At 36.8% G+C, this 26,168-nt stretch overlaps 1 protein-coding gene across 3 annotated transcripts in view; it reads right to left on the reverse strand.

Annotated features, from left to right (window-relative positions):
* The window catches only part of Fer (fer (fps/fes related) tyrosine kinase), a 368,631-nt gene that overhangs the window by 323,281 nt on the left and 19,182 nt on the right, over nucleotides 1–26,168 (reverse strand). For all 3 annotated transcript variants that reach the window (XM_013513026.1, XM_005382177.1, XM_013513027.1), the window contains 2 exons: nucleotides 12,092–12,357; nucleotides 2,949–3,122 (listed from right to left, as the gene is read on the reverse strand). In XM_013513026.1, coding sequence (XP_013368480.1) covers nucleotides 2,949–3,122; nucleotides 12,092–12,298 — 381 coding nt within the window. In that variant the 5' untranslated portion in view covers nucleotides 12,299–12,357. The remainder of the gene's footprint in view (nucleotides 1–2,948; nucleotides 3,123–12,091; nucleotides 12,358–26,168) is intronic.

Here is a 26,168-nt window from a genome sequence, read left to right on the forward strand (position 1 = left end):
TTCTTATTCTCCTTAATGGTTGAGCAATCTTTCATTCTTACATCTGATAATCTGAGCAATGTAGTTGAGGATTGTGATATGCAATGTAACAACCACTGTTGATATGTATTAATTTGTCTTGAGACCCTGTATCACTTTGAATGTTTTTGCTTTGATTTGTTTATGTTCGTGATACTGGTATGCTGCTACTGTTCTATTTCTTTGTTTGCTTCTCATGTACTACTCTCTTTAAAATAAAATTTAAAAAATAAAAATAAAAAAAAAATTCTTCCTTTGTCAAAACATTCTCCAATAGGATAATTTAAATCTGGCACCAGAACAACTTAGTTTCTGATAGGACAACTGTCCCAGTGCCTTATTTGTATAAAGGAGAAGCCAGTCCCATAATTCTAGGTGCAAAAGACCCCTTCCCACATCCTAGTGGGCACTGTGAGTCTGCTGACATGCCTGCTCTCACCCTGCAGAGCGTACTTCTTTTCTGCCTCAATAAATGTATATCCCTGCTACCATTCTGTGTGTCTGATCCAATACTCCAGGACAAGAGCCTGGAAAGAACTTCCCTGAGACCCATTCCATGATCCTGGGGACCCAGCCAGTCCTCACTGCCCTGCCCCTTGGCTACCATGCCTCGTCTCAGAGACAGCAGGTCACACACAACGTGCATGAATCTGGCTATTGTTTATGTGGAATAAATAAACAAATGCAAGCCCTTGACTTGGTAGTGGAAAAGGTACTTAAATATAATTTAACAGTGCCTGCCTGGCAAGCGCAAGGTCATGAGTTCGATTCCCGGTACCAGAAAAAAAACAAAAAACAAACAAACAAAAATATATATATATATAAAATTTAAGTAAAAAAAAAAACCCCAGAAGTCTAAATCTTCCAATATACTTTCTAATACTGAGAAAGAAACAGCATTAAAACATGAAGTAGAGGCACCAGCAACTTGGAAAACAATCTGAGACCACTTGTCGAAGGATTCTGAACCACAAATGTTCTTGATGGTACAGTGGTAAACACTGTGTAATAAGCCAAAATATAGGTCCAAATCATTCTTTCAAGAAAAAAGCTCATTGGTTAATATGAACTGGTGAAGAACCAATTCATCATTCCAAACACTGGCAAATTAACTAGAAAAAGCAAGCGCTTATCTGGCTTTTCCTAAATGAAATATAGTTTATGGAACCAAAGAGTTGATACAGGAAAATAGTCTTCACAGAAAAATTTCAGTTAACTTGCTTTAGAAAATAGATAAATGTAAAAAATGATAAATGTAAAATATTGCACAAGCATTGCACAAATTCAAATAAAATAATAGATCTAAGTAATAAACATCAATCAATAGCTTCTAAAATTATTAGGTGAAAGACTAATGGAAAGCTTCTTGGATCATAATTTCAAACACAGCCTAAATAATTTAGTGACATGGTAACGTCCTGTCACTAAGCTTAAAAAATGAATAAATAGAAAGGGCTGGGGATGCAGCACAGTAAGATTCAGTATTGGAGATCCAGCTCAATCCCCAATAATAAAAAAAGACAAAAAAAGAAAAATGATCTAGCCAGTAGCAGAGACTTATTAAGTGAAGTTAATGTCACAGAAAGACAGAGTGGGCATTATGTAACTTTTGACATAAAACATCAGTAAGTATACACTACTACCTATGATGTATTCTTGTCCAAAACAAATAGCAGAATCTCCTCAAGCCTGTAGATCTACTTTCCACTTTACATGAAAATACAACATGAAGGAAAATGAGATATCACATCATGAGATGCTAAGACCAAATCCAAAATGAAAGAAATTCGATGCTATAAAACAAATTATCCAGTTTTTTTCAACAAATAAATGGCATTGTCTTTAAAAGGCCAAGAAGGAATACCTGAAGATTAAAAGATAATTATTCAAATGCAATATGGACTATATTTGGGCCCCTATTCAAAAAAAGCAATAATAAAAAACATTTAAATGACAATCATATCTAATAATATTAGGGAATTATATTGTCATTTTAGGTAGATTAATGATGACGTAGTTTTTTTTAAAGAATCCTTTTTTTTAGCAATACATACTAAAATATTTAGGAACAAAATGACAGTTGGAATTTTCATTAAAGTAATCCAGTGTAGAAGTGAAAGTGACTGGGACAATAGGAAAAAAATAAAATGAATTTTTAAGTGATGGGGAGATAGATAAGTTTTAAGTTTATGGTATTATTTTTCTTCTTTTGTATAACTGTAAAATTCCATAATAAAAACAGCTTTCAGATAGTATCAGAAGAGCCAGGGATATAGCTCAGCAGCACAACATCTGCCTGGCAAGCACAAGGTCCTGAGTTCAATTCCCAACACCAAAAAAAAAAAAAGAAAGAAAGCTAAGCTGTAAGTGCAAAAACCATTTAGAAATATCTTAACTAAGTTATTTTGCTTACCTTTTCTGTTATTTATGCATAGTGTTACATAAGTTTTTAAAAAGCTAAATGTTATTTCAGTAAGCAAATACTCTATATGATTTTAAAAAGCACTATGTTATAGTTCAATTGGTAACATTTGTTCTTTCTTCGGTGCATATAAGGTAATAATACCTCTTACAATCAGTAACATTTTATATGTAAAAAGTAAGCTAATAAGATATCACAGCTGTAATCTCAGCACTTCAGAAGGCTGAGGCAGGAAAACTGCAGTGTCTGGCCCAGCCCGGGAAGTCTCAATATAAAAAATTTAAAAAGGGCTGGGATGCAGTTCAGTGCAAAGACCCTGGGTTCAGCCTCCAGTACAACCACACATGTACACACACACACACACACACACACACACACACACACAAATTCATGTATCAGTCACCAAACCTATTTCTTGTGAGGAAATGATGAACATTTTCAAAGTTACATAGAATAAAATATTCAGTGAACATAAACAAATTACAAAATTCAACATGGAATGACCAACCTTGATCATCTCTGCTTCTATCTGCTGATGAACACCCATGTAACTCTTCTTCACCTGCTGCTTGTCCTTGATCATCATGGTGAGCCTATGCAAGGGTCCAGAGCTTAGGTCCTCTGCATGAGTCTTCATTATCCTACTAAGTTGTTCAGTCTGCTGAATCAGAAGCAGCCAAGACTTAAAGAAAAGAAAAGAGAAAATTAGCATTTCTATTAAAGGTTCCCCAAAAACGGGCAACTGAAATGAATAGAAACAACTCAGAAGAAATACAAATGGCCAGTGAGTACATGGAGGAAAAATGTAACAAATGAATGGATAAAGAAGGATAAATTTGAGTCATTTGTAGGAAAATGGATATACCTGGAGACCACAATGCTTTTTTTTTTTTTTTTTTGTCTTTTTAAGGCAGGGTCTCACTCTGCAGTTCAGGCTGGCCTTAAGCTCACTTTATAGCCTAGGCTGGTCTCGAACTTGCAGTGATCCTCCTGCCTCAGCCTCCCGAGTGCTGGGATTACAGGTGTGCACCACCACACCCGGCTGAGACCACAATGCTTTGTGAAAAAATTCACATACAGGAAATTAAATTTAGTTTCTCTTATATTAAGAAAATGGAAAGTATAAATGAAGAGCAAAAGAAAACAGAGATGATAGAAGACAGGAAGGTAGACTGTGGTGATGGGAAGTGGATCTAGGAATGGTGAGAGGTAGGGAGGGGAGGGGAAGGGAAGTACAAATAACTAAAATGTTATAATGTTGTCTATATACAGATACATTAATTCGGACCAAGGATATAGCTCAGTGCCATAAGCGCCTGCCTGGAGAACACAAAGTCCTGAGTTCGATTCCCAGTACCAAAAAAAAACCAGGAAGGAAGGAAGGAAGCAGGGAAAGAAGGTAGTATTTATATGAGGTTCCCACTTAGCTGTGATTTTAGAATTCAAAAGCTTTAAATATTTGGATTTATAGAAATAATAACATTAACATAAAATGGCAGCATTCTGGCAATTATACAGTAAACTATGAGTAATTTGTATTTCACATCATCAACATCAATCATAAATACTTCAAAATTCAATAGTCAGACACTATGCAAAATGCTAGGAAAAGGATGAAAGACTTTTTGAGAGTCTACACTTAAAACTACTCACTTGTTTTCCAACACACTAAAAGTGTGCTCTGTCCGCACAATTTCAATGCCTTGATAAGGTCACCAATTCCTAAAGGTCAAAGGAACAGATATTTCCCCATCTTTACCTTAACCCCTCTCTCTGTGGCATCTGACCTTGGTGACTTCCTTCTCCCTGAAACTCTTCTGTTGTGGATTGCATGGCTTCCTCTCTTATATTCCAAAAAATCTTCTCAGTCTTTGGTACCTGCTCCTCTGTAGCTGCCTGTGTTATAAATACTGGTATTCTCTGGATTTTTATCTATACTTTTCTCTCTTTTCTTAATAAATACCATTAGTTCTCAGCAAGACAACACATTGCCTCAGTAGCAGAAACACACAACGGCAGATTTTGGACAAGTGGGAACACAGAGGTTGCTAGAAGAATAAATCATGTGTTAGTCACTAGACCTCCTAATAAAAAGAGACAGAGGAATGCTTTTCACTATAGGGCTTCAAAATTTTATTCAGAAACAATTACTAGAGACCATCACAGTAGGAAGGATCCATGCTAATAACAAAAAAGGACAAGACACAGTTTCAAATATTTATTAAAATAATTCCTATTCTAACACTTCTGATGTCAATGAATTAAAATATTCTTTTTCTATAAAATTCCAATGTAATCATAAATCAAAATTTAAGACTCTAAACCTACAACCTAAAAGAAGCAAATTCTTAGTCAAAGTCTATATTCATCAAGTTCTAATTTGGTAATCTTATTTTTTATACACTGTAATATATGTTTTAAATAAATAGTATAAAAATTTTTGAGAACATATGGGGGTCATTTTTAATCGTGAAATGCTTTTTCCTTTGTAAGGGAGAAGCAAGTATAAGGGTAAGGGAGAGTGCACGCACAGGCATTCACCTCCTTCCCCCTTGCTCCCTGTGATTTTCTTGCCTTTTACCCTGTTACATTCCATTCCCTTTTCTTGTCCTGCAGAAGTTGTTAGGTTACATTCCTCTTCCTGTATCCCTAAATTCTCCTTGATTGGCTTCTTCAGTTCAATGTCTGTTTGTTTGTTTGTTTGTTTGTTTGTTTTGAGGTACCGGGGATTGAACCCAGGACCTTTCACATGCTAGGTAAATCTGTAACTACTGAGCTGCACCTCCAGATATTCTTAGTTTATTTTTGAGACAAGGACTTGCTAAGTCACACAGATGACTGATTTGAACTTGCAATCTTCCTGCCTCAGCATCCTGAGCAGCATAGATTGCAGAAGGGCACCACCACTCCTCGCTTCAAGACCCCTTTACAAAACAAAGCCTTCTCTATTCCCCCAACCCAACCAACCCTTCTACCTACTGCCCTCTCCAGTTTGTTTTTAAATCCCTCAAATAATTTCTAGGGAAATAAAAATTAAAGCTCTGCTTTTGCTTTAGATAAAGATGAGCCAGGTTATACACAAGGACACCATATCTCTGAAGCTGTATCAAATAAATACTGTTTTCTTCACTCATATCCTGTGTTAACACAGAACCAAGATATGGAGTTGATGGATTCCATCACTTCCAACTTCACCTTCTTTATAGATAACCTCACTTATCTGAATGACTTCTCCTCCTCCTCTCTAATATTATCTACTTTCTGCCAATCCACAAGCTTTCTCCTATTTACAAATGCTTTTATCACCTCAATGACACAAGTATTTTCACCTCATGAATGTGGAAACTGGATTTAAGATATTAAATAATCTGTCTGAGGCCATACAGCTAACAATGGAAGAGCTCAGCTATGAACACAAATTCATCTCTCTTGAATAAGTCAGACTGGTTACAACTTGTTATTTAAGGGATATAAAAGATAGGAAACATAAAGGCCCTTATACCTAAAGGCAGTTTTTAGAAGTACTATCTGAACGAAACTGATGAGGATACCTTAAAGCCAGTTACAAATTATGCAGTGATCTTTAATCCATAATTCACATTATCGTTAAATTAGAGGCTAAAAGTCAAAGTGAAACACTATCTGCTCCCTTTACGTCACCTATTTTGCAGCATGATACATCCAAGTCAAGAAGTCCTTCCAGGCCGAGATTCATTCCTGATTAGACATGCTTTATTAGAAGCTACAGAAATGAAACTGGCTTCTCACCGGAATTGGCTCTCCAACTAAAATAATGCTTCATCCTTTGAATCTTTATAATTGGAAGAATTAAGAAATAAATTATATTGAGCCATCATTTCAAATGGTTTTGAGTTTCTAAGTTTGACTTTTAATGCCACTGTATTACAATCAAAAATAAAATGTTTCCTAGAAATAAATGTTATACTTATTTGACAATAAAAAAAGAATTATTCAATTTAGAGAAAATTTCTTCTCCAAAAGCCAGATAAGGTATATATACTAAATAGCATCTCGGCTTTATACAATAATTAAATCTTAAAATGCCTACTTTATTGTAGGAAACCAACAGAAGTCAACAGTACAGGGTATACAAGAATGAATGCATGATATTCATTGAAATCTGATTGAAACTCTGTGTTCAATTTCTTAAAAAAGGAAAAGGTACCTATAGGGGGAAATATGCATCAGTTAGAAAAGTACATCACGTCCTTTTTTGCCTTCTACCTCTGAACCAACAGATGTACAGTGACATAAATCAGTATTCTTTAAACAGGTAGTGATTCAAGTGCTCTGGGTTCATTGCACCAAAAAGTAGGTATTCTGGGACACAGTAAAAGAACAAACTACCACTGGAGCTGTAATTACAGTAAAGCATTGAAAATAATCAACAAGATGACTCAAGCTTGAAAAACACCTAAATAATAGTTGTCATAAAGAGCATTTTGCTACAGACTATATCCTCCAAGTACTTGTTTTCTTTCTTCATGCCTGAGTGTTTTTAAATCCAGCATTAAAATTCCTTGAAGAATGCATAGTTTCAGCACTACACAATGACTCAAAATAAATGGTTCTCTGAAGCCGGTATTCTTATTTTATTCTGAGTTTGTCTAAGACATAAGAAGAATGTTGGATCTCTCAGTCCTTATGGGATACAGAAATTCAGAAAACAACTCATTAAATTTCCCTAAATACGAGGTTTTCAAAGACTCTACTGAAAGTGTAAAGAAAACCTTAGCTACTCTCTTCTCCTAAGAGTCTCTTTCTTTATTTTCTTCAAAGCTTCTCAGTTTTGAAGAAAATTCCAAACAGTCACAATTCTGGCTGCAATAAAAAGCAACTGGGAGCCTTTCAAAAATACAAATTATTGAGCCCCATAACCAGGGATTCTGATTTAATAGCTTTTGATGGGGTCCAGGCATCAGTATTTTAAAACTCCCCAACTAAATCTAATGTACAAGGTCTGCAATAACAAAACATTTGTGCCCCTATAATCACTGGGTTGTTCAGAATCATATAGTAAAAGTCACAGAGCCTATAGCCAAATAAAGTTAGTAGTATAATACTCAAAAATTAGGCAAGGATACATAAAAAAGGAAAGGAAGCTAATAAAAACTGCACTATTTCACACATATTAAATGACTTAAAAATACATAACTATTACAATAAACATGATATTTTATCTTGCAAAGACCCAAAGTTTGCTGGTCAAAGTAGGTTTCAGAATGGTTATAACTTGTGAGTTACTGTAAAGTGGTAGAAAAATTATCTGGAATTGAGCAGAAAGCTGCAGTACCACATGTGGATAACTGTGACATTAAAAAAAAGCATGAACAATGCCAGCCAGTAAAAGACCGAAGCTTGTGTCTGAAATATATTCCTAAACAGGTTGGTTCAGTTCGGTAGGCATGGTTTTCTGCATTCATTTTGTGCTTACTCCAGTTCTACAAATAAAATCTTTACAAAAAGCTCAAATTGTTCCCTAGTACAATAGTTGTGTTGAAACTAATTTGTATTTTCAAATCAAATGTTATACCAGGACTCTACAGCCAGACACAAGAAATTTTGCCTTAAATATATACAATATGATCAAAAACTACCACGAATGCTTATTTTTTTAATTTGTTACAATAAAAGCCATATTGCCATTAACCCCCCTCACTGTGAACACACTTATCCCATCATTTTTGCCACTTTCTGAAGCAGTTCTGGGAGTCTTTTCTCACGATTATCTTCAGTTGTGCTGTTGTGGCTGCCTCAGTGACCTGAAATCGATTCAAAATGTTTACCTTTCAGGATCATTTTGACTTTGGAGAAGAGCCAGAGACGCACAGCACCAGATCTGATGAATAACATGGATGAGGGCACATTAACGTTCTTATTTGACAGAAACTGTTGTACCAGAAGCAGTGTGTGACACAGAGCATTATCATGGTAGAGAATGAAACCTTTTGCTCATTTATCAGGCCATTTTCTAGGCACATCATTCCTTAAATGCTCTGATAAACTCTTACAATATTCCAAACTCATTATAGTGTTACTGGGTACAAACGAAGCTGACATAACACCATCAGAAGAACAGAATTAACATCATTGTGATGTTGAATCTTGATTTATGTGCTTTTGTTCATACAAGCAAAACTGGATAATTTCCACTGAGAATTCTAGTATATGTGCTGCCGAAGCGAGCAGTCCACTAAGAATTCTAAACCTTGGTCTCAGGATCATAGCAATAGACCCAAGTTTCATTTCTCATAATTATATTCATTAAAAAGATGGACCCTGAAGAGATATGATCTCACAATAAAATGAAACTGACAAAATTTCATGTTAATGTGTTGTTCCTAAACCATGATTCACGGCACACTTTAAAACACACCTTTTAGCTGGGCATGGTGGCACACGCATGTAATCCCAGCACTCGGGAGGCTGAGGCAGGAGGATCCTTGTGAGTTCGAGATCAGCCTGGGCTACAAAGTGAGCTCAGGGCCAGTCTGAACTGCATAGCGAGATCTTGTCTCAAAAAAGACAAAAATAAAAAATAAAATACACCTTTTCTCAACCACAGGTCACAACCAAATGACCACACCAAACAAGCTGAAATCTGTCACACGCACTTACTCCAGCTCCACACACTACTGCTTGTATTAAAGATACCTGCCGTCCATCGAGGGCACTCAGAAGCTGTTTTCATTGTATTTTTTTATCAAGCATAGTACAAACAGGAGAAAATTTAGTATACAAGCTCGTGTTATTTTATGTTAGTACCAAATAATAAATCTAACTCACCAAAAAGCATTTTGCATTACTTTTGATTCTCATATCCTATCTGGAGTATTGCTAATATTAAATCCTCTTTGTGTTTAACATGTAAGCCAATAGATCCCTTTGAATATTGTCAGATTTGAGGATTAACTGTACCACTATACTATTTCAAAATATACTTCATTGTATTTGGCACAGGTATAATTTAAGACAAAACACACAAAGTAGCTGGGAATAAAGGTATATGCCTATAATCCCAGCTACTCTAGAGGCTGAAGTAGAAGAATCACAAATTTAACTACTGTTGGGGAAACTTAGTGAAACCCTGTCTTACAAATGAAAACTAGAGCCAAGATAGTATGGTTCAATTATAATCTCAACTCTCTGGGTGGCTGAGGCAGGAAGACCCCACACATAGGCCCACCTTAGGTTACTTAGGGACCTAGGAAGGTACTCTCTCAAAATAAAAAATAAAAAGGCCATGGAATATAAGTTCAGTGGGAAGGGCTTATGTTTGGTCCTCAGTACAAAAAAAAAAAGATTAAAAACGGTAAAATTAAATGTCCATCCACCCACGATTGGATAAGAAAATTGTGGTACTTTTATATAATGGAATATTACACAACATAAAGAAAGATAAACTAGAGGTTTTTATAGGTAAATGGTCACAACTAGAGACCATACTCATAAGTGAAATAAATCAGACCTGCATGTGCAAGCACCGCATTGTTTCACTAGTGTAAAACCTGAGAGAGTTAATTTAAACTAGGAGGTATGATAGACATTGTGAAATGATAGGAAAGCACTCAAGGGTAAAGGGCAATTGGGATGTGGGAAAAGCGAAGGGAAAGAAGGAGAAATTTTGTATTATGTATATACAAGATAGTTAACATAGTTGTTCTACTGTCTTCTATTCTTTTGCTAAAAGAAACTGTCAGTGAGTCCTTGATTGATCAATATCGCATGTCTCTATCTGTTTTCATGAGAAACCACTTTGAAGATATCAATATGTAATACAAGAAGCATTGTTAATTTCCTACCACTTTGTAACTCTGTATTGTCTGTACTGTTCTTTTGCTGTTTTGTAAAAGGTTGTCTGTCTGTCAATGTTTTCCTCCTTTTATTTTTAAAATTAAAAAAAAAAAACGGTAAAATTATCTGCACCATAGAATAAAATAAAGCTTCAAAATGAAATAACCGTTAACCACAAACATATGAAAAAGTGTTTAACTGTGCTAACTTTTACAGAAATGTAAAATAAAATCACAGTAGATATAACTTATTATCTATCAGATAAACAAAAATTCAAAAGCCTGACAACATACACTTCTGCCTAAAGTAAGCAGAAGCTGACATCATCAAACAGTTCTGATGAATATGGAAAGTGATATAAAATCTCTGTAGAAAAATTTATGTTTACATTGGCATTACATACTAAAACCACATGCATATTTGCATTTTTTTTAAATTTTTTTATTTTTCTGGTATCGTTATACAGTTCAGGCTGTCCTTGAGCTCACTTTGCAGCCCAGGCTAGTCACAAACTCACAGTGATCCTCCTGCTCAGCCGCCCGAGTGCTGGGATTACAGGCATGTGCCACCACGCCTGGCACATATTTGCATTTTGACATAGAAATCCCACTTCCAGGAATTTATCCTGAAAATACACATGATCATTAAAAATATACCTGTACGGTACCTTTTACTGCAGCATTACTTGTAATTGCAAAGTACTATGACCCTAAGAATCCATACATGGTTTGGACACTCAAAACCTTTTCCATTAAGTGAACTAGGACCCCAAGGAAAAACAGTTGATTCTAAGACTGTAGAAAGAAACACTCAAGAGGAGCCTGAAATACTTACTACGCCAGAAATTTGAAAAGTTGTCAAAGAATGATAGAAAAATAGTCCAGGACGCCGAGAGCAAAGTCAGCCAGCTAGTTCTCCACCTCCCGATATTTCCTTCCTCCCTCTACATCAGCACCTCAGGTTTTTAGGTTTCTGTACTCTGGGACTTACATCAACAACTCGCCAGGTTCTCAGGCCTTTGGCCTCAAACTAAGTCACATCAGTTCCCCTACAAACCCAGACTGAACTACATCACTGGCTCTCCTGATTCTCCGACTTGTGGGACTTCTTGACTTCCATAACAAATCCTGTGAGCTATACACTATGTACATTTACATATACATATACAGATGTGTATATGTATCACACACTACATATGTGTGTGATCTCCTATTGTTTTGCTTGTCCAAAAAATCATGATTAACTTTAAAATAAAAGACTTAAACACCACTATCAAACATCTCATCCTTATTGTCATCTATGGAATATTACAAGCAACAACAAAGAATACATAGACTTATGAAGTGCACATAGAAGATTTACCAAGAAAAGCCATATTCTGAGATATACAGGAAATATTTATAAATGTAAAACATTCATTATACAAAATAGACTCTTGGAAAATAATGGTGCTAGATTCACAGTCAACAGGTATCTGGAAAAAAATATTTATAAATTGAATATAAGACTTTGAAAGAACGTATCAGTCCAAAAGATATCAAAAGGGAAATTAAAGGGGCTGGGGATTTAGCTCAGCGGCAAAGCATCTGCCTGGCAAGAGCAAGGTCGTGAGTTCGGTTCCCGGTACCAGAGAAAAACCAAAAAAAAAGGGAAATTAAAATTTATTCTGAAAATAAAATAAAATAAGCATAGAATAAAGTCAAAGATGCAGCTGCAACTACTCAGAAAACTAAGAACTCTATAAATTCACTTGGGTACACTCACTCAATAGTATGATCTATTTTAAGGACAGCTGTGATGTTATACATAAGAAATTATTAAATTAATGCTTCTTACCTTGGATACATTGCTGACATAATTCATTTGGAGAGTACTTTCCTTATCAACTTGATTACAAAGGTTCTGTAAAGTAGATGCGTACTCTTTATCACTTTTTATTCTCAGAGACATGAATTTCTTCACTGATTCCAGTAGCCGTAATTCCCAGTCTTGCAATTTTAACACAGCTTCGTGTGAATTCTTCAGGTCACTCCCAAACCCCATTTTTGTCAGGCACCGCTTATCCTCCACGCTGCGCAAGGGAGCCTTCAGTCAGCACATGTCTGTGTGTATGAATATAAGGAAAAAGTCTTCAATCAAAAAGAAAAAAGTTGGGAAGCTGAGGCAGGAGGATCATTGCGAGTTCGAGGCCAGCCTGGGCTACAAGGTGAGCTCAAGGCTAACCTGAACTGTGTAGTGAGACCCTGTCTCAAAAAAATGGAAAAAAGTCAGTACTCAAAGCACAGTTATGCTCCATTCTTTCAAGAGTAAAAAATAATAATAAACACTACCACTAAGAGGTAAGGACCACCACAAAGATATCAAGGGTTTTGTCAACTTGTATTCAATGTACACTAGCTGTTCTAAACATAACAATAGCATAATAAAAGATATTTGGATGAAAAAGGAAGAAGTAAAGCTATTTATGTAGATGACATCATCTTGTATACAGAAAGTCCTAAGGAATGCAATAAAAAATTACTAAAATAATGTAGTAACATTACAAAATATAAAATGAATATATGAAATTGAATTATATTTATAAACACTTCCATCAACCCAAAAGTGAAAGTAAAAAACAATTCCACTTACAATAGCATCAAAAAAGAACAAAACACTGAGGAATAAACTGAAGAAAATATAAAATTTGTACTCTTTCTAAAACACTGTAGAATTTTTTTAATGAAAATAAATTGAAAGACTCTTGTTGAAAGACAGAAAAAAATGTCATTAAGACAGCAGTATCCCTCAATTTGATCTATAGATTTAACATACTTATTACCATCTCAGTTAGCTTTTATTCAGAAATTAACACTTGAATTCTAAAATACACGATAAGGGAACCAGAATAATAACAAAAAGTTTAGAAGCTGGGAGCAATGGTGTGTACCTGTTACTCCAGCACTTTGGGAGACAGAGGTAGAATAATCACAAGTTCTAGTCCAACCCAAGCACAAGACCTTGTGTTAAAATACAAAATAAAAAAAGGCTGAGATGTAGCTCAGTGCAGAGGCCCTGCATTCAATCCCCCATACCACTCCCCACCAAGGCAAGTTTTTTAAAAAGAACAATGTTGCAGAACTCACACTTTCTGATTCAAAACCTAAACAACTACAGTAATCAAGACAGGATGACAGAGGCAGACGGAAAAACACAGGGATCAATGGAGGATATAACAGAGGGCCCCAGTAAACCTTTACAATTATGGTGAAATGATTTTTTACAAACGTGCCTCATCTATTCAATGGGAAAAGGAAGGTTCCTCAGAAAATACATGGTCCTGGGAACACCAGATTTCCACACACAAATAAAGGAAGCAGAATACCTTCTTTAGAATGCACAAAAAAAGTTAACTCTACATGGATCACTGATCTAAAACTATAGAACTAAAACTATAAAGCACTCAGAAGAAAACATAGGAGTAAGGTCTGCGATTCTTTTTTTCTTTTTCTTTTTTGAGACAAGGTCTCATTAAGTCATTAAGTTGCTTGGGCTACACTTGAACTTGTGGTCCTCCTACCTCAGTCTTCCAGGGTGTTGGGATATAGGCATGAACTATTCCGTCTAGCTAATGTGGCTAATGCTTATACCTTAATAATAAAAAGACTAATTAAAATGAGCAAAGGATTTGAACAGACATTTCTCCAAAGAAACACAAATGTCCATTAAAGCACATGAAAAGATATTCTATATTGCTAGCCATTAAGAATATGTAAAATTACAAGGAGGGGCCGGGGATTTAGCTCAGCGGCAAAGCGCCTGCCTGGCAAGCGCAAGGTCGTGAGTTCGGTTCCCGGTACTGGAGAAAAACCAAAAAAAAAAAAAAAAAAATTACAAGGAGATAATAATTCACACTAGTAGAACATTTATAATCAAAAAAGACATAATAACAAATGTTGGAGAGACTATGCAGAAATTATAGCTCATATCCCGCTAGTACAAATGCGAAGTGCTACAGGCACTATGGGAAATAGTACGGCAGTTCCTCAAAGGTAAAGCAGTTATCATGTGACCCACTCTACTTTGGGGAATATACCCAAGTGACAGCGGCTTGGGATGGTACTCTGTGATAAAGTATGTGCTTAGCACGCACAAATAAATTCAAAGGTTTGACCCTCAGTTACCTCATTTTGCAAAAAAAAAAAATCCACACAAAAACTTGTGCAGGAATGTTTGATGCAATATCATTTATAATAGCCGCAGAATGGCAACAACCCAAATACTCAGCAATTGGTGGATGGATAAATAAAACATGATCATATTCATATAAGGAAATATTATCTGGCAATGTAAAGGAATGAAGTACTAACACAGGCTACAACATCGATTATCCTTAAAAATACTTTGCTAAGCCAAAGAATGCAGACAGTAAAGACCACATAATGCATCACCTTGTTTCTCTGAAATATGCAGAATAAGTAAATCTGGAGAAGGAGACAGATTAGTGTGTGACTGGGGCTGGTGATTCTGGGGAAAGAGGGAGCAGCAAATTACAAGGTTAACTGTATTTCCTTTAGTAATGATGACAGTGCTCTAAAGCTGACTGCAGAGAGAGCTTCACAGCTCCAGAAATGTACTAATGGCAAATGAAACGTGCAGTTCCAGTGGGTGAATGCTTAGCATGTGAATGCTAGGTTTGGCTCTGAGTTGAGTGTGTACCCACCAGGGGCCTCATGTGTCAAATTTAATCTAATCATCAGTGTGAGGTACGGGTAGGAGCTACGCAGGGTTGGTGGTTCACACTCGCAATCCTACCACCTCAAGAGGCTAAGGTAGATCACAAGTCTGAGGCTGGCCAAGGCAATTTAGCAAAACGCTGCCTCAAAATACAATAAAACTGGCCTGGGATATAGCTTAGCACTCTCTGAGTTCAATAACGAGAATGGCATACACTGACGCACCAGAAATGGGCAAAATGAACAGGCAGAAACAATCTAACTAATTTAAATGAAGTAGGACCTTTGGGAGGTAGTTAGGATTAAGTAAGGTCATTAGAATGAAGCATGTATGACTGAATCCTAGTGGCTTTAAATCCACACGCGCGCGCACACACACACACACACACACACACACACACACTGAATCTTGCTATGCGATACCCTACATTACTCCAAATCTCTGCCAGCAAGAAGGCTGTTACCAGACATGGCCCCTTGACCTTGAATCTCTGGAACCCCACACTGCAATAAACCTCTTTTCTTTATAAACTCACCCAGTCTGATATTATATTATTGGCAACAGAAAAGATTAATATAGTGAACTATAACTCAAAATTATTTATAAGTCATTACAGCATAACATACAGCCATCTACAGGTCACTTATCATAAACTTCACCAAAATATTCTCTTTGTGTACTATAAATACTGAAAACTCTAGGAGAATTATTCCCCAGTTGCCTAGAATTTCAGGCAATTTTTCAGAACCAGTTATAAGGAACAGAGAAACATGTCTTCTATTTCTAGTTCTAGATCATCCACACCAAAAATCAAAATCCTGATATCCTGTAAGCTACAAAGAAAAACAAAATGGGATTTCTCTCTCTAACCTCAGTAATCATATCTAAATGCATGGTAAAAATGAGGGTTTTCCAAATAAAACATAGACTGTAAATTTTCCCTGATTCAAAGCTGTCCAGTTTTACAATCAAAGAGTGACTGGGAAAAAATTTTTAAGAAAAAAGAATTTTTTTGTCTTCTTTTGAAAACATGGGATGAGATAGGGTATAATTCTACCAACACTTAATTGAGCTGCAGATAAAAGAAAACACTTTTTTTTTTCAGGGCAAAGTTAAGGAACATATTTTAAATTTTTAAAAATTCATTTGAGATTAAAGATCATTTTATTCTGTAACTTGGCATAAATACCATCTTTGTTTCTGAATGCATCCTGATCATTTTTTCTTCCACTGTCAGGAACTTCAAAAGGACTGTGAAGAGCTCAGAGGGATAAAAGGGAAACAAAAGCTTGCAGACTCTGAGCCCTCCAGCCTGTCCCAAGGGCTTACTTGTATACTATTGTAGGTCAGGGTCCATATAAGATAATGTAACATGTAGTACCTCTCTAAGTAAAAGAATAAAAATTCTGTAACAGCGCCATAATAAGGACTATGTCTAGTTACTGGAGTCTTGAATATAATAGGTGCCTTAGAAAATAAGAGAATGGCAGGTAATAGACAGTTATTCTGTAGATGTTATCATATTTATGTATAAGATTATTCATTTAAATCGTGTTTGCAATGCCAAAAACAAGTTATATCTGAAATACCTACCAATAGGGACTTCTTAAGTAAATTACTATCAAGGCTGCTACATTTGGTTTTAGCTGAGTAATTCAACAGGTGCCACTGAAATTCTATTAATTCGATATCAAACATTCACAAGATATATGGTAGACATGTTCATGGTATGTTCATTCAGAGGAATATCATTCAGTGCTAATAAATATCAAGGATATTTTTATACATTGATATGGAACTATAAATAGGAAATATGAATTGAAAAAGAAAGATCAGAATCTTAGTTTGCTAACTTTGTGTAAAAGAGGAGGAAGACAAATATTCATTTTGCAGGTAGGTACAAACAATGCCTCTAGAAGAACACATAGTAGCTGAGCTCAAGAGTGGGTAGGAGATAGGTTACTATTTATTCTTTTGTATATTTGGTTTTTGTTCTAAGTAAATATATTGACATTATCTATTCAAAAAATATAGAATTTTTGCAGAGAAAAGGTAAAATAAATGCAAGCTGGAATTATCAGATTTCCTAGAAATGACAAGGTACAAGCTGGAATGGAAGAATGACTGTAAATGACCTTTAGATTAAAAAAGCAAAGAGGGAAATAAATTTCAGGAAGTAGGGTCAGTATGGGGAGACAAAATTGAACACGAGGTATAGCCAGGTGTAATGGTGCATGCCTATAATCCCAGCACTCAGGAGGCTGAGGAAAGAGGATTGCCACAAGTCCAAGACCAGCGTGGATGACATAACGAGATCCTGTCCAAAAACAAACAAACAAACAAAGAAAAGGAGAAAGAATATGAGGTGCAGTAAAAAAAATGTCTCTGTGACCAACCTCTGAGGCAGCATGCAATTTCTCTCCTGCTACTCCTCTTGTTCAGGAAACTAGTAAGCTTAAACACCTTGAATTAATGGCTTTCAAGGAGGGATACCACGGTCATGAACATGACATTTTTAAAAGATTCATTTACCAGTTCTAGTTACATAAGTATGTTCAGTTTGTGACAATCCATCAAGCTGAGCCTGGGTAATTTGTACACTTTTCTGTGGGTACATTATAGTTAAATATAGAGAGACACATAAAACAGATTTTGATTTGGCAGCTGGGGACAATACAGCTTAAATAAAGAAAAAAGATAAAATGAGACATAAGGCAAGTTAAGAACCTATTGTAACAATACAGCTTAAGAAGGAGGTTTAGAATTGATAATGTCAGTGTGAAAGAAGATGGAAGAGTCCTGATATGGTGAATGAATTAGAGAACAAAACAAATATAATCTAATGGGGAAAAAAAAAGAATAACCCGTAGTGGTGGTTCACATCTATAATCACAGCACTCTGGGAGGCTGAGGCAGGAGGATCACAAGTTTGAGACCAGCCTGAGACTCCCCTTTGCCATCTGGAAAAACCAAGTAAGGTAGGAGTAATCAGCAAGAGAGACCCAATTACAGCAAACAACCCAATCAGTAACCTTTGTTCCCAAAAGCCTGAGGGTCCCCTTCCTAAGAATAGTCAGACAGAACCCGGTAAGAGGAACCCACCTTTTCTAAAAAGTCCAGTGCAGGAAGCCATAGGTTTAAGACTCTCCTGTCTATCCCAGAGACGTCAGAGAATCAGGGCAGGATGAGGAAATCCCCACATAGCCTTCCCCTCCGCTAGACCTCCCAGGTCTTGACCTAGGAAACAGTTTTCTACTTCCGCGGGTTCCATGCTCGCATACAAGCGGGAGCCCAAGCACTAGCAGAGAAGTAAAGAAACCCATAAACCCATAACAGCAGTACAAAGACTTGAAAACTGAACTGACAATGAAATTGTCTCCCACAAAAAAAGGAAAAAGGAAGTATATTAAGACCTGTGTGCTAAAACTAAACAGGGTGAACACTTACAAGAACTGAAACACTGAAATAGACCCCAAGTCTCCTAACAAAAAGTATGTAAGATTCAAACAGAAATCTGTTGTAAAAAAATAAATAAACAAATGAATCAAGAAGAAATCTCCTGTCACTCCAAAAATCAAGAAAAATCATAACCTGAATGAGATGAGATAATGTTAATGCCAATATTAAAATGAGTCAGATAGAATTATCTGACAAGAATTTTAAAGAAGCTATTGTAAAAATGTGTTCCTAAAACAAATGTAAAAATAAAACATTTGCACAAGGAATACAAGTTATAAAACTAACCAGTTAGAAATTATAGAACAAATGTAATAAAATTTAAAACTCACCAAATGGACTAGTAGTAGAATGAAGGTGAAAGACAATACAATCACTAAACCTAGGAACAAAAAAAGAAAATCCACCCAATCAAAACAATATAGAGAGGGGACTGGGGATTTAGCTCAGTGGCACAGCGCCTGCCTGGCAAGCCTAAGGTCATGAGTTCAATTCCCAGTACCAGAAAAAAAAAACAAAAAAAAAGAAAAAACAACACAGAGAAGAAAAAATCCAGAAATTCTTAGAAACTAGGAAACATTAACAAAAGATCCAACTTTCCTATCATCAGAATCCAAGGAGATGAAACAGTATTCAAAGAAATATGGTCCTCCGTGCTGAGTAAGAGACTATGTAGCTACAGAAAACAAGACAGCGTAATACTGATAGAGAACAGACAATATTAAATCAAGGGAACAAAACAGAGCATTCCAAAACAGGCCCAAACCAGCATGCTGGCAGATTGATGACAAAGATCTAAAAGCAATGCAAAGGAGAAAGAAGTAGTACTGGAGCAACTGGATATCTACTGGCAAATTAAAAAAGAAAATAATGTTGACTGACATCTTTTAGAAAGATTAATTCAACAGGACCATACTCTTCAATGTAAGGGTAAAACTGCTAAATATTAAATTTTTTTAAATGGAAGGAAGTCCTCAGAACCTAAGGGTAGGCAAAGTCCTAGAGATGTCATCAAAACCACAGAACATTTTCCAAAAAGGGAAACATGCACCACATCAAAAGTAAAATCTTTTGCTGTTTAACAACCCACATGAAAGAATGAAAACACAAGCTGCAACTTCCAGTCTCTGGAGGGCAGGCAAGGGGGCTAGGAGTCATCAGTACGTTCTAGCAAGTGAAACACTGAGCACACTGAAAAGTGAGAAACGCTTCTTATATCGCTAAAAGAAATGAGGTCACAGGGCAAACTATTTCTCTTCAAATTAAAGGTACAGACAGGTGAATACGAAGAGCTACACCATACCCACAGCAGAAACTTCCGCCAAAACTAGCACAGGCATATGAAAACCTAAATTAAAAATGAACTGCTGAGGGCTCAGTGTAGACAGTAAGTTAAAAATTCATCAAAACACACAAGAGATCTCTCTGTATTATTCCTTGCAATTGCAAGATGATTGACAGTTATCTCAAGAAAAATTTAGTTCCTGCTCGTTTTTTTGAGACAGGGTCTCACTATGCAATTAGGCTGACTCTGAACTCACTATGTAGCCCTGGCTCAAAATCATAGTGATCCTCCTGCCTCAGCCTCCCAAGTGCTGGGATTATAGGCATATACCACCACACCCAGCTCAAATTTCATTTTTTAAAAAAAGTAATGCCCTGACCTAAAAATACAGTCTAGAGGAAAAACAACAACTTGGAGAAAGTTTCCCAAATTCAGGCATATTCTTCCCCACGTAACACGATACATAGAGCTGTCTCTATTAACCACAAGGAAGATGAAATTACACAACCATACTTTGGCCAAAACTTACCGAGGGAAGTATTATATTATATCTTGATTGGCAATACAAATTCCCCACGACATCGCCAGTGCTTGGAGCAGTCCCTTGCATACAGTACACAACAGCAGTCTATGAGATGAACTGGCTGAGGCTGCGCAGCCGTGCACACGTATGTCTAGGGGCCTGCAAGTCTCTACCGGGAGCCCCTCTTTCCTTCCTATGCTGGGTAATAGCAGGCACTGATTTTATTCATACTTACAATACTAGGTATTAGTTTTACAAACATAACTTCCAGGTTAGAAGCACTCTGCTTGGTACTCAAAGCTGGGGCAGCTTCCCCCGACCCGTAGCCATCACCCGTCTTATACCGCAGGGTTGCGGGAATGGCTCATGATCCTTCACACCTCGGTAACTGCAGATGCTGTTCACTCAGCAAAAACATGTTTCCACTTATATCCGACTCAGGTATCATCAACAACCTAACTTTACCGCTGTATTCGCTGAAGTTTTCTCCACACCGAACAGGTTGAGCGAGGCATGCTTTTTTCTCAGGTCCCGAGAGCTACGTACTGTACATCTCTATGATGACTACAACACATCCCATAGTACAGCTTAGCTATCTGTGCAGGTGGATTTCTCTCAGACTTTAACCAGGAACAAAGCACTCACAGATTTTTCATGTTTCTAGTACTGAGATAGATTACTACAGAGAATATTGTAGGCATTCCACTTATTATAGATTATTTCAGAGCAAATCCATTTTTAAAAAGGTTTAAACAAAGAGGTCTTAAAAATCTCTATGATGTGGTAGATATTGAGCATAAGTCAAACAGAAACAGTGGCCACATGTTATTATGAATGGTAACTATTATTAAAAGCATGTTTTTAAAAAGTAAAACTGGTAAAACTCCTACTAACCTACTCATTACATTTATTCAAATCTATCTTGTTCAGCAGTATTTAATTTGGTATTTAGGACTACATAAGTACTTACATGTTGAGTTTTCCCATAACTAATGATAAAAAAACTTTAAAAGAACCATTAAAATCACCATTTTATAAAATTACAGGTTTCGTTTGCATAAAATCAATCTATAAATATATGCTTTGGAAACAGAAATGGAAGTTAATAAAAAGCAAAACATAAAACAGATAGTGAGTTTCCTTGGCAGAACTACAGAATTCTCCTGGTATAGCTTGTGCAAATAAGGAGATATATAAGCATCTGTTTTAAAAACTCTTGTTTGTCTCCTGGCCCTGGACTCTGTGGCGAGCTTCCTGCTACAGCTTCCTGAGTGCTGGAATTACAGGTACATGCTACTACCCCCAGCTAAGCAACTTTTATATTCTCCAAGTACAATGATGGAAATACTGTTTTTATACCATAAAGTTTAAAATACGTTGAATATTTCCTTTCAAATAGGTCAATTAAACAGATATTTGATGGCCAGAAATGTTTGTTTCCTTTATGTTAACACTGAGAGATTCAAATATACCACTGAAGATATGCTAATTAAGAAAACTCTGCACATAAGTGAATAAAAACTGTGTAATAAAAATAGAAAGTCACTCTTTCCCTAACAGATACTCTCACAAGCTAAAGGTAACTCAATAGCACTCGAATTTATAATCTTTGACAAAACCTGCCAAAATCAGTTTATGGATCCAGTTACATTATCAGAATGTCTGTGTAGTAGTAAAGACTATAAAATCATTAAGTAGCCAAAATACAAAATGAATTATTCAGGGGCTGAGGATTTAGCTCAGTGGCACAGCGCCTGCCTGGCAAGCACAAGGTTGTGAGTTCAATTCCTGGTACCAGGAAAAAAAAAAAAAAAGGAATTAATCGAGGGTATCTAACCATTTACTGCTTTAAGACTAATAGAAGTCAGAAGCAGTGACTTCATTTGAACCAAATATTAAGCTACCAGCAACAAGACAAAAACAGTCACAAAGCCACTGAGCAAGAACTGATAACCCCTGCTACAAACCAAAAACAACCAACTTCACAGGAGTACAAAGTGAGGTCTTTTTTTAAATGAACTTAAATAAGCAGGAATGGATAGTGCTCAGAGTTTAACCAGGAAGACAGCATCATTCGTTACCAATTAACATACACCGGCCTTGCCAGTCGTAGGGACGAGGTAGGGTATTTAAAATGCCTCCTGTGCGCCTCTTATTTGACAGTGTTGCTCCCCACTCAATTCAAGATGAAAGTTAAGCACAAGTAAAACAGCGCTGGGCTGGGCGACAAAGTGGAATAACATTAATGGACGACAGTCTTCCACTGAGAAAACACCAACTAAAAACCTCGAAAGTGTATGAACAACTGAAAAACTTATTTCCTTTTAATGGAACTATTACGCTTTTATTTTTAAGATACGTTTGAAGTACTGATACTTAAAATTATTTAGGAAGTGCAGAATTAACAGAAATGTTTCCTTTGAGGAATAGATATAGATCAACAAATATGGGGCTGGGGATATAGCTTAGTGGCACAAGTGCTTGCCCCGTAAGCACAAGGTCCTTATATGCACAAGGTCCTTCAATTCCTGGTACAAAAAAAAAAAAAAAATGCATAGAGGAACCATAGAGATAATTAGGAATATAAAGATAAATGAAATCTGCTACGGATGTATCTTAACTAGCATATGTAAGCCCCTGGGTTTACTGCTCTGTATAAAAAAAGAAATTTAGGGCTGGGCATGGTGGTGCACACCTGTAATCCCAGCACTTGGGAGGCTGAGGCAGGAGGATCACTCCAAGTTCGAGGCCAGCCTGAGCTACAAAGTGAGTTCAATACCAGCCTGAACTACATAGTGAGACCCTGTCTCAAAAAAAAAAAAACTTTAAAGGTAAATAAAATCTGGATTATAGCCATCAAACAATTTGCAGTATAGTAAGAAAAGTTCGTGGGTAATGATAACACAACTAACTTACTCAAAATTTACTCAGCAAATATGCATTGGGCACGTATTTGCCACATATATTTGCTAGTGCCAGAAATACCAAGATGAATAACATTACAGTCCCTAGTCTCAAGAAGCTCACAACATACTACGGATAACAAACATGGAAAAAGGGAAATAAATGCCCTATAATTCAACAAGACACAAACACAGACTGTTACAAACTCAGTGAGAACACTGAGGAAGACTACGTGACATTCTTAAGGCCCACAAAGAAGGGCTTGGCCGATATAAAACATAAGGTGAAAGGGGCCACAAAGAGATGGTGAAAAGGAGGAGTGCAGCTAAGTCGGGGCGTGCTGGACTGAGTAACCCTGGAGATAAACCCTGGGAGATACTGACAAAGAAATGCATGCTTATCTGCAGAGGTGTTTGGTTCAAGTCTTAACTCCACCATTTAACAGCCTTTGAATGCATCTTTACCGCATTCCAGAGGCTGTTTTCATTTCTTTAAAGGGAAGACAATACCATCTACTTTGCTGGTTCTTGGGAAGGTTAGAAGAGATGAATGTGTCTGGCACTGAAGAGGTTAGTAATGATGAGAAATAATCAGTACTGGAAAGCATGACAGAAAAGAGAGAGAGGGGCAGGGAGGGGGTGGAGAAGAGTTACTTTCTAAGCAAAACTTTCACCTGGAACAATGGCATAGAGATGGGAGACAGGAAACATGTTTACTAAACACACACACACACATACACACACACACACACACACACACACACTGCTATTTTTAATTTTTTTTTTTCTTTTTGAAACAGTGTCTCACTATGTAGTTCAGGCTGGCCTTGAGCTCACTATGTAGCCCAGGCTGGTCTCGAACTCACAACAATCCTCCTGCCTCAGCCTCCCCAGTGCTGGGATTACAGGCATGAGCCACTAGCCCCGGCACACACTACTAATGTAAAGAAAAACAACAGAAGAAAAGGTTTAAAAGATTAAGGGTGAATATAATTCATAGCATCTTATGAGCCCTAAATTCTAAAAATATTTCTAGATCCCTCTTAATCTTTCAGTCTTCCTACATGAACAATTATAAAAAGTTCAATTTTCAAATTAAGGCCAAATTCTTTTTCCAAAGGAAATAACAATGTGTAGAAAAATCAAAATAATTTCACAATCTCATTTGTACTTTTCAATAGACTTGCTAACAAAATGGCAACTAACAAGGCTTCATCAGTCGGAAGTCTAATTAAGTAAGCCATCATCAGTTCCCACCCCGCAGTGAGACAACTCCTCAAGGAGCCCAGATCACACAAACTTTTATTTATTTATTTAGGGTTTTTTTGAGACAAGGTTTCACTATGCAATTCAGGATGGCCTTGAACTCACTGTGTAACCCGCACTGGCCTTGAACTCACACGGTGATCCTCCTGCCTCAGCCTCCCCAGTGCTGGGATTGCAGGCATGTGCCATCACACCCAGCCTAGACAAACTTTTTTGTCACTGTTTCAGAACAGGAAAAAAAGTCGGTTCCATTCATGGCTTTTGAAGTAATTCAGTTTTTCCCCCAAGAAAATCCTCACTCCCACCCCATTTACATTTGCACAGTTCCTCTAGAATTCCTTACCATTTGTAAAGAAACTTCAAATCTCTAACCTCCAACTCCAACATATCCGCAACCTGGTTGCACACAGACGGTGCTCTGAGGCAAAAACCACACCTTTCCTACATTCTAACATCCACGTTCACGGGCCTGGGGAACCGCAAGATAGGTAAATTCCGGTTTTCTGTGAGATTCCCTAATCACAGTTCTGCCAATCTTAAGCAAAAATTCCTGTAGGAAAATGACTGCACTGAGATCATAATGCTACGTGAAAAAAATCAGACACACATAGTCACATGGTTTCTTTTATACCCCAAATATATATAAATTACAGAGAAAAATGAAAGACAGATAAGAGGACACAGAAAGGTAGGTCCTTTGCAAAAGGGAAAGGGATCAAGAGACGGGGAGTAGGGGGCAAGGAGGGAATAAAAAAATTAAGACTTCTTTTGTACACGTGCAAAATCCTCACAATGAATGCAATTATTATGTACAGCAAACATTTACTGATAAAAATAAAAACTTTTTCAAATCTCTCTCCTCAAATTCAACTTTATGTCAACTACCCAGAGCTACTGTCCAAGGTTAAATTCAAACCTGTCTCATCTCTGCAAAGTAAATTTTAATATTCTACTTTTAGGCCACAACATACTGCCTTGGTCCCAAAGAAATCTACAGCCACCCACTCATCCAACTACTTTTCTGAAAATTTATCCATTACTGTAGACTCTCTTCTAAGTGATCATCTCATTATCACCAAGAACGGGGCTATTTCTTAGGGTGAAATGGAATGCTATTCATTATAAAAGGATAGCAGGCATAAATCCAAAGTAAACTAGCACACAGAGCCTCCTCCATTCCTCCATACATATATGAAACTTGCAGCTGACTTCTGACTTTCTGTCCATTGCATTTTTCCTAAAAATCTGCAACCGTAACTCAGTTCTTCCTTACTCCTATTAGCGTATGTCTGTCTGTGTGTTTAAAGCCTGGCTAACTCTTACTACTATGTCAACCCCATGCTTATGTTACTTCAGGCAGCCTTCTCTGCCTGTCTTAGTTACATTGCTGAGACAAAATACCCAACACCCAAAGTTAGAGGAGAAAAGGTTATTTAGCTCAGTTTGTAGAAGTTTCAATCCGTAGTCGGCTGCCTCCAACACAGGGCTGACTGGCACATAGACATGGCAGAAGACAAACAGTCCACAGCCAGGCAGGCAGCGAGCAGTAAGCTTAAGTATTTTCTGTAATGCTCCCTTACTGTTCATGAAATTGTGAAACAGCCACTTATATGGGAAAATAACATAGAACACTATAGAAATAAAAGCAGAAACTAATACACACCATTCATGTACACACATGCCACAAATGAAACTACACGGAACAAAAACCAACAAATAAGGGAATAAGAAACACACAAAAACCAGGAGCAATATTCCACTTAG

The sequence above is a fragment of the Chinchilla lanigera genome, unplaced genomic scaffold, assembly GCF_000276665.1.
Source record: "Chinchilla lanigera isolate Chin_1 unplaced genomic scaffold, ChiLan1.0 scaffold00017, whole genome shotgun sequence".
Lineage (NCBI taxonomy): Eukaryota > Metazoa > Chordata > Mammalia > Rodentia > Chinchillidae > Chinchilla > Chinchilla lanigera.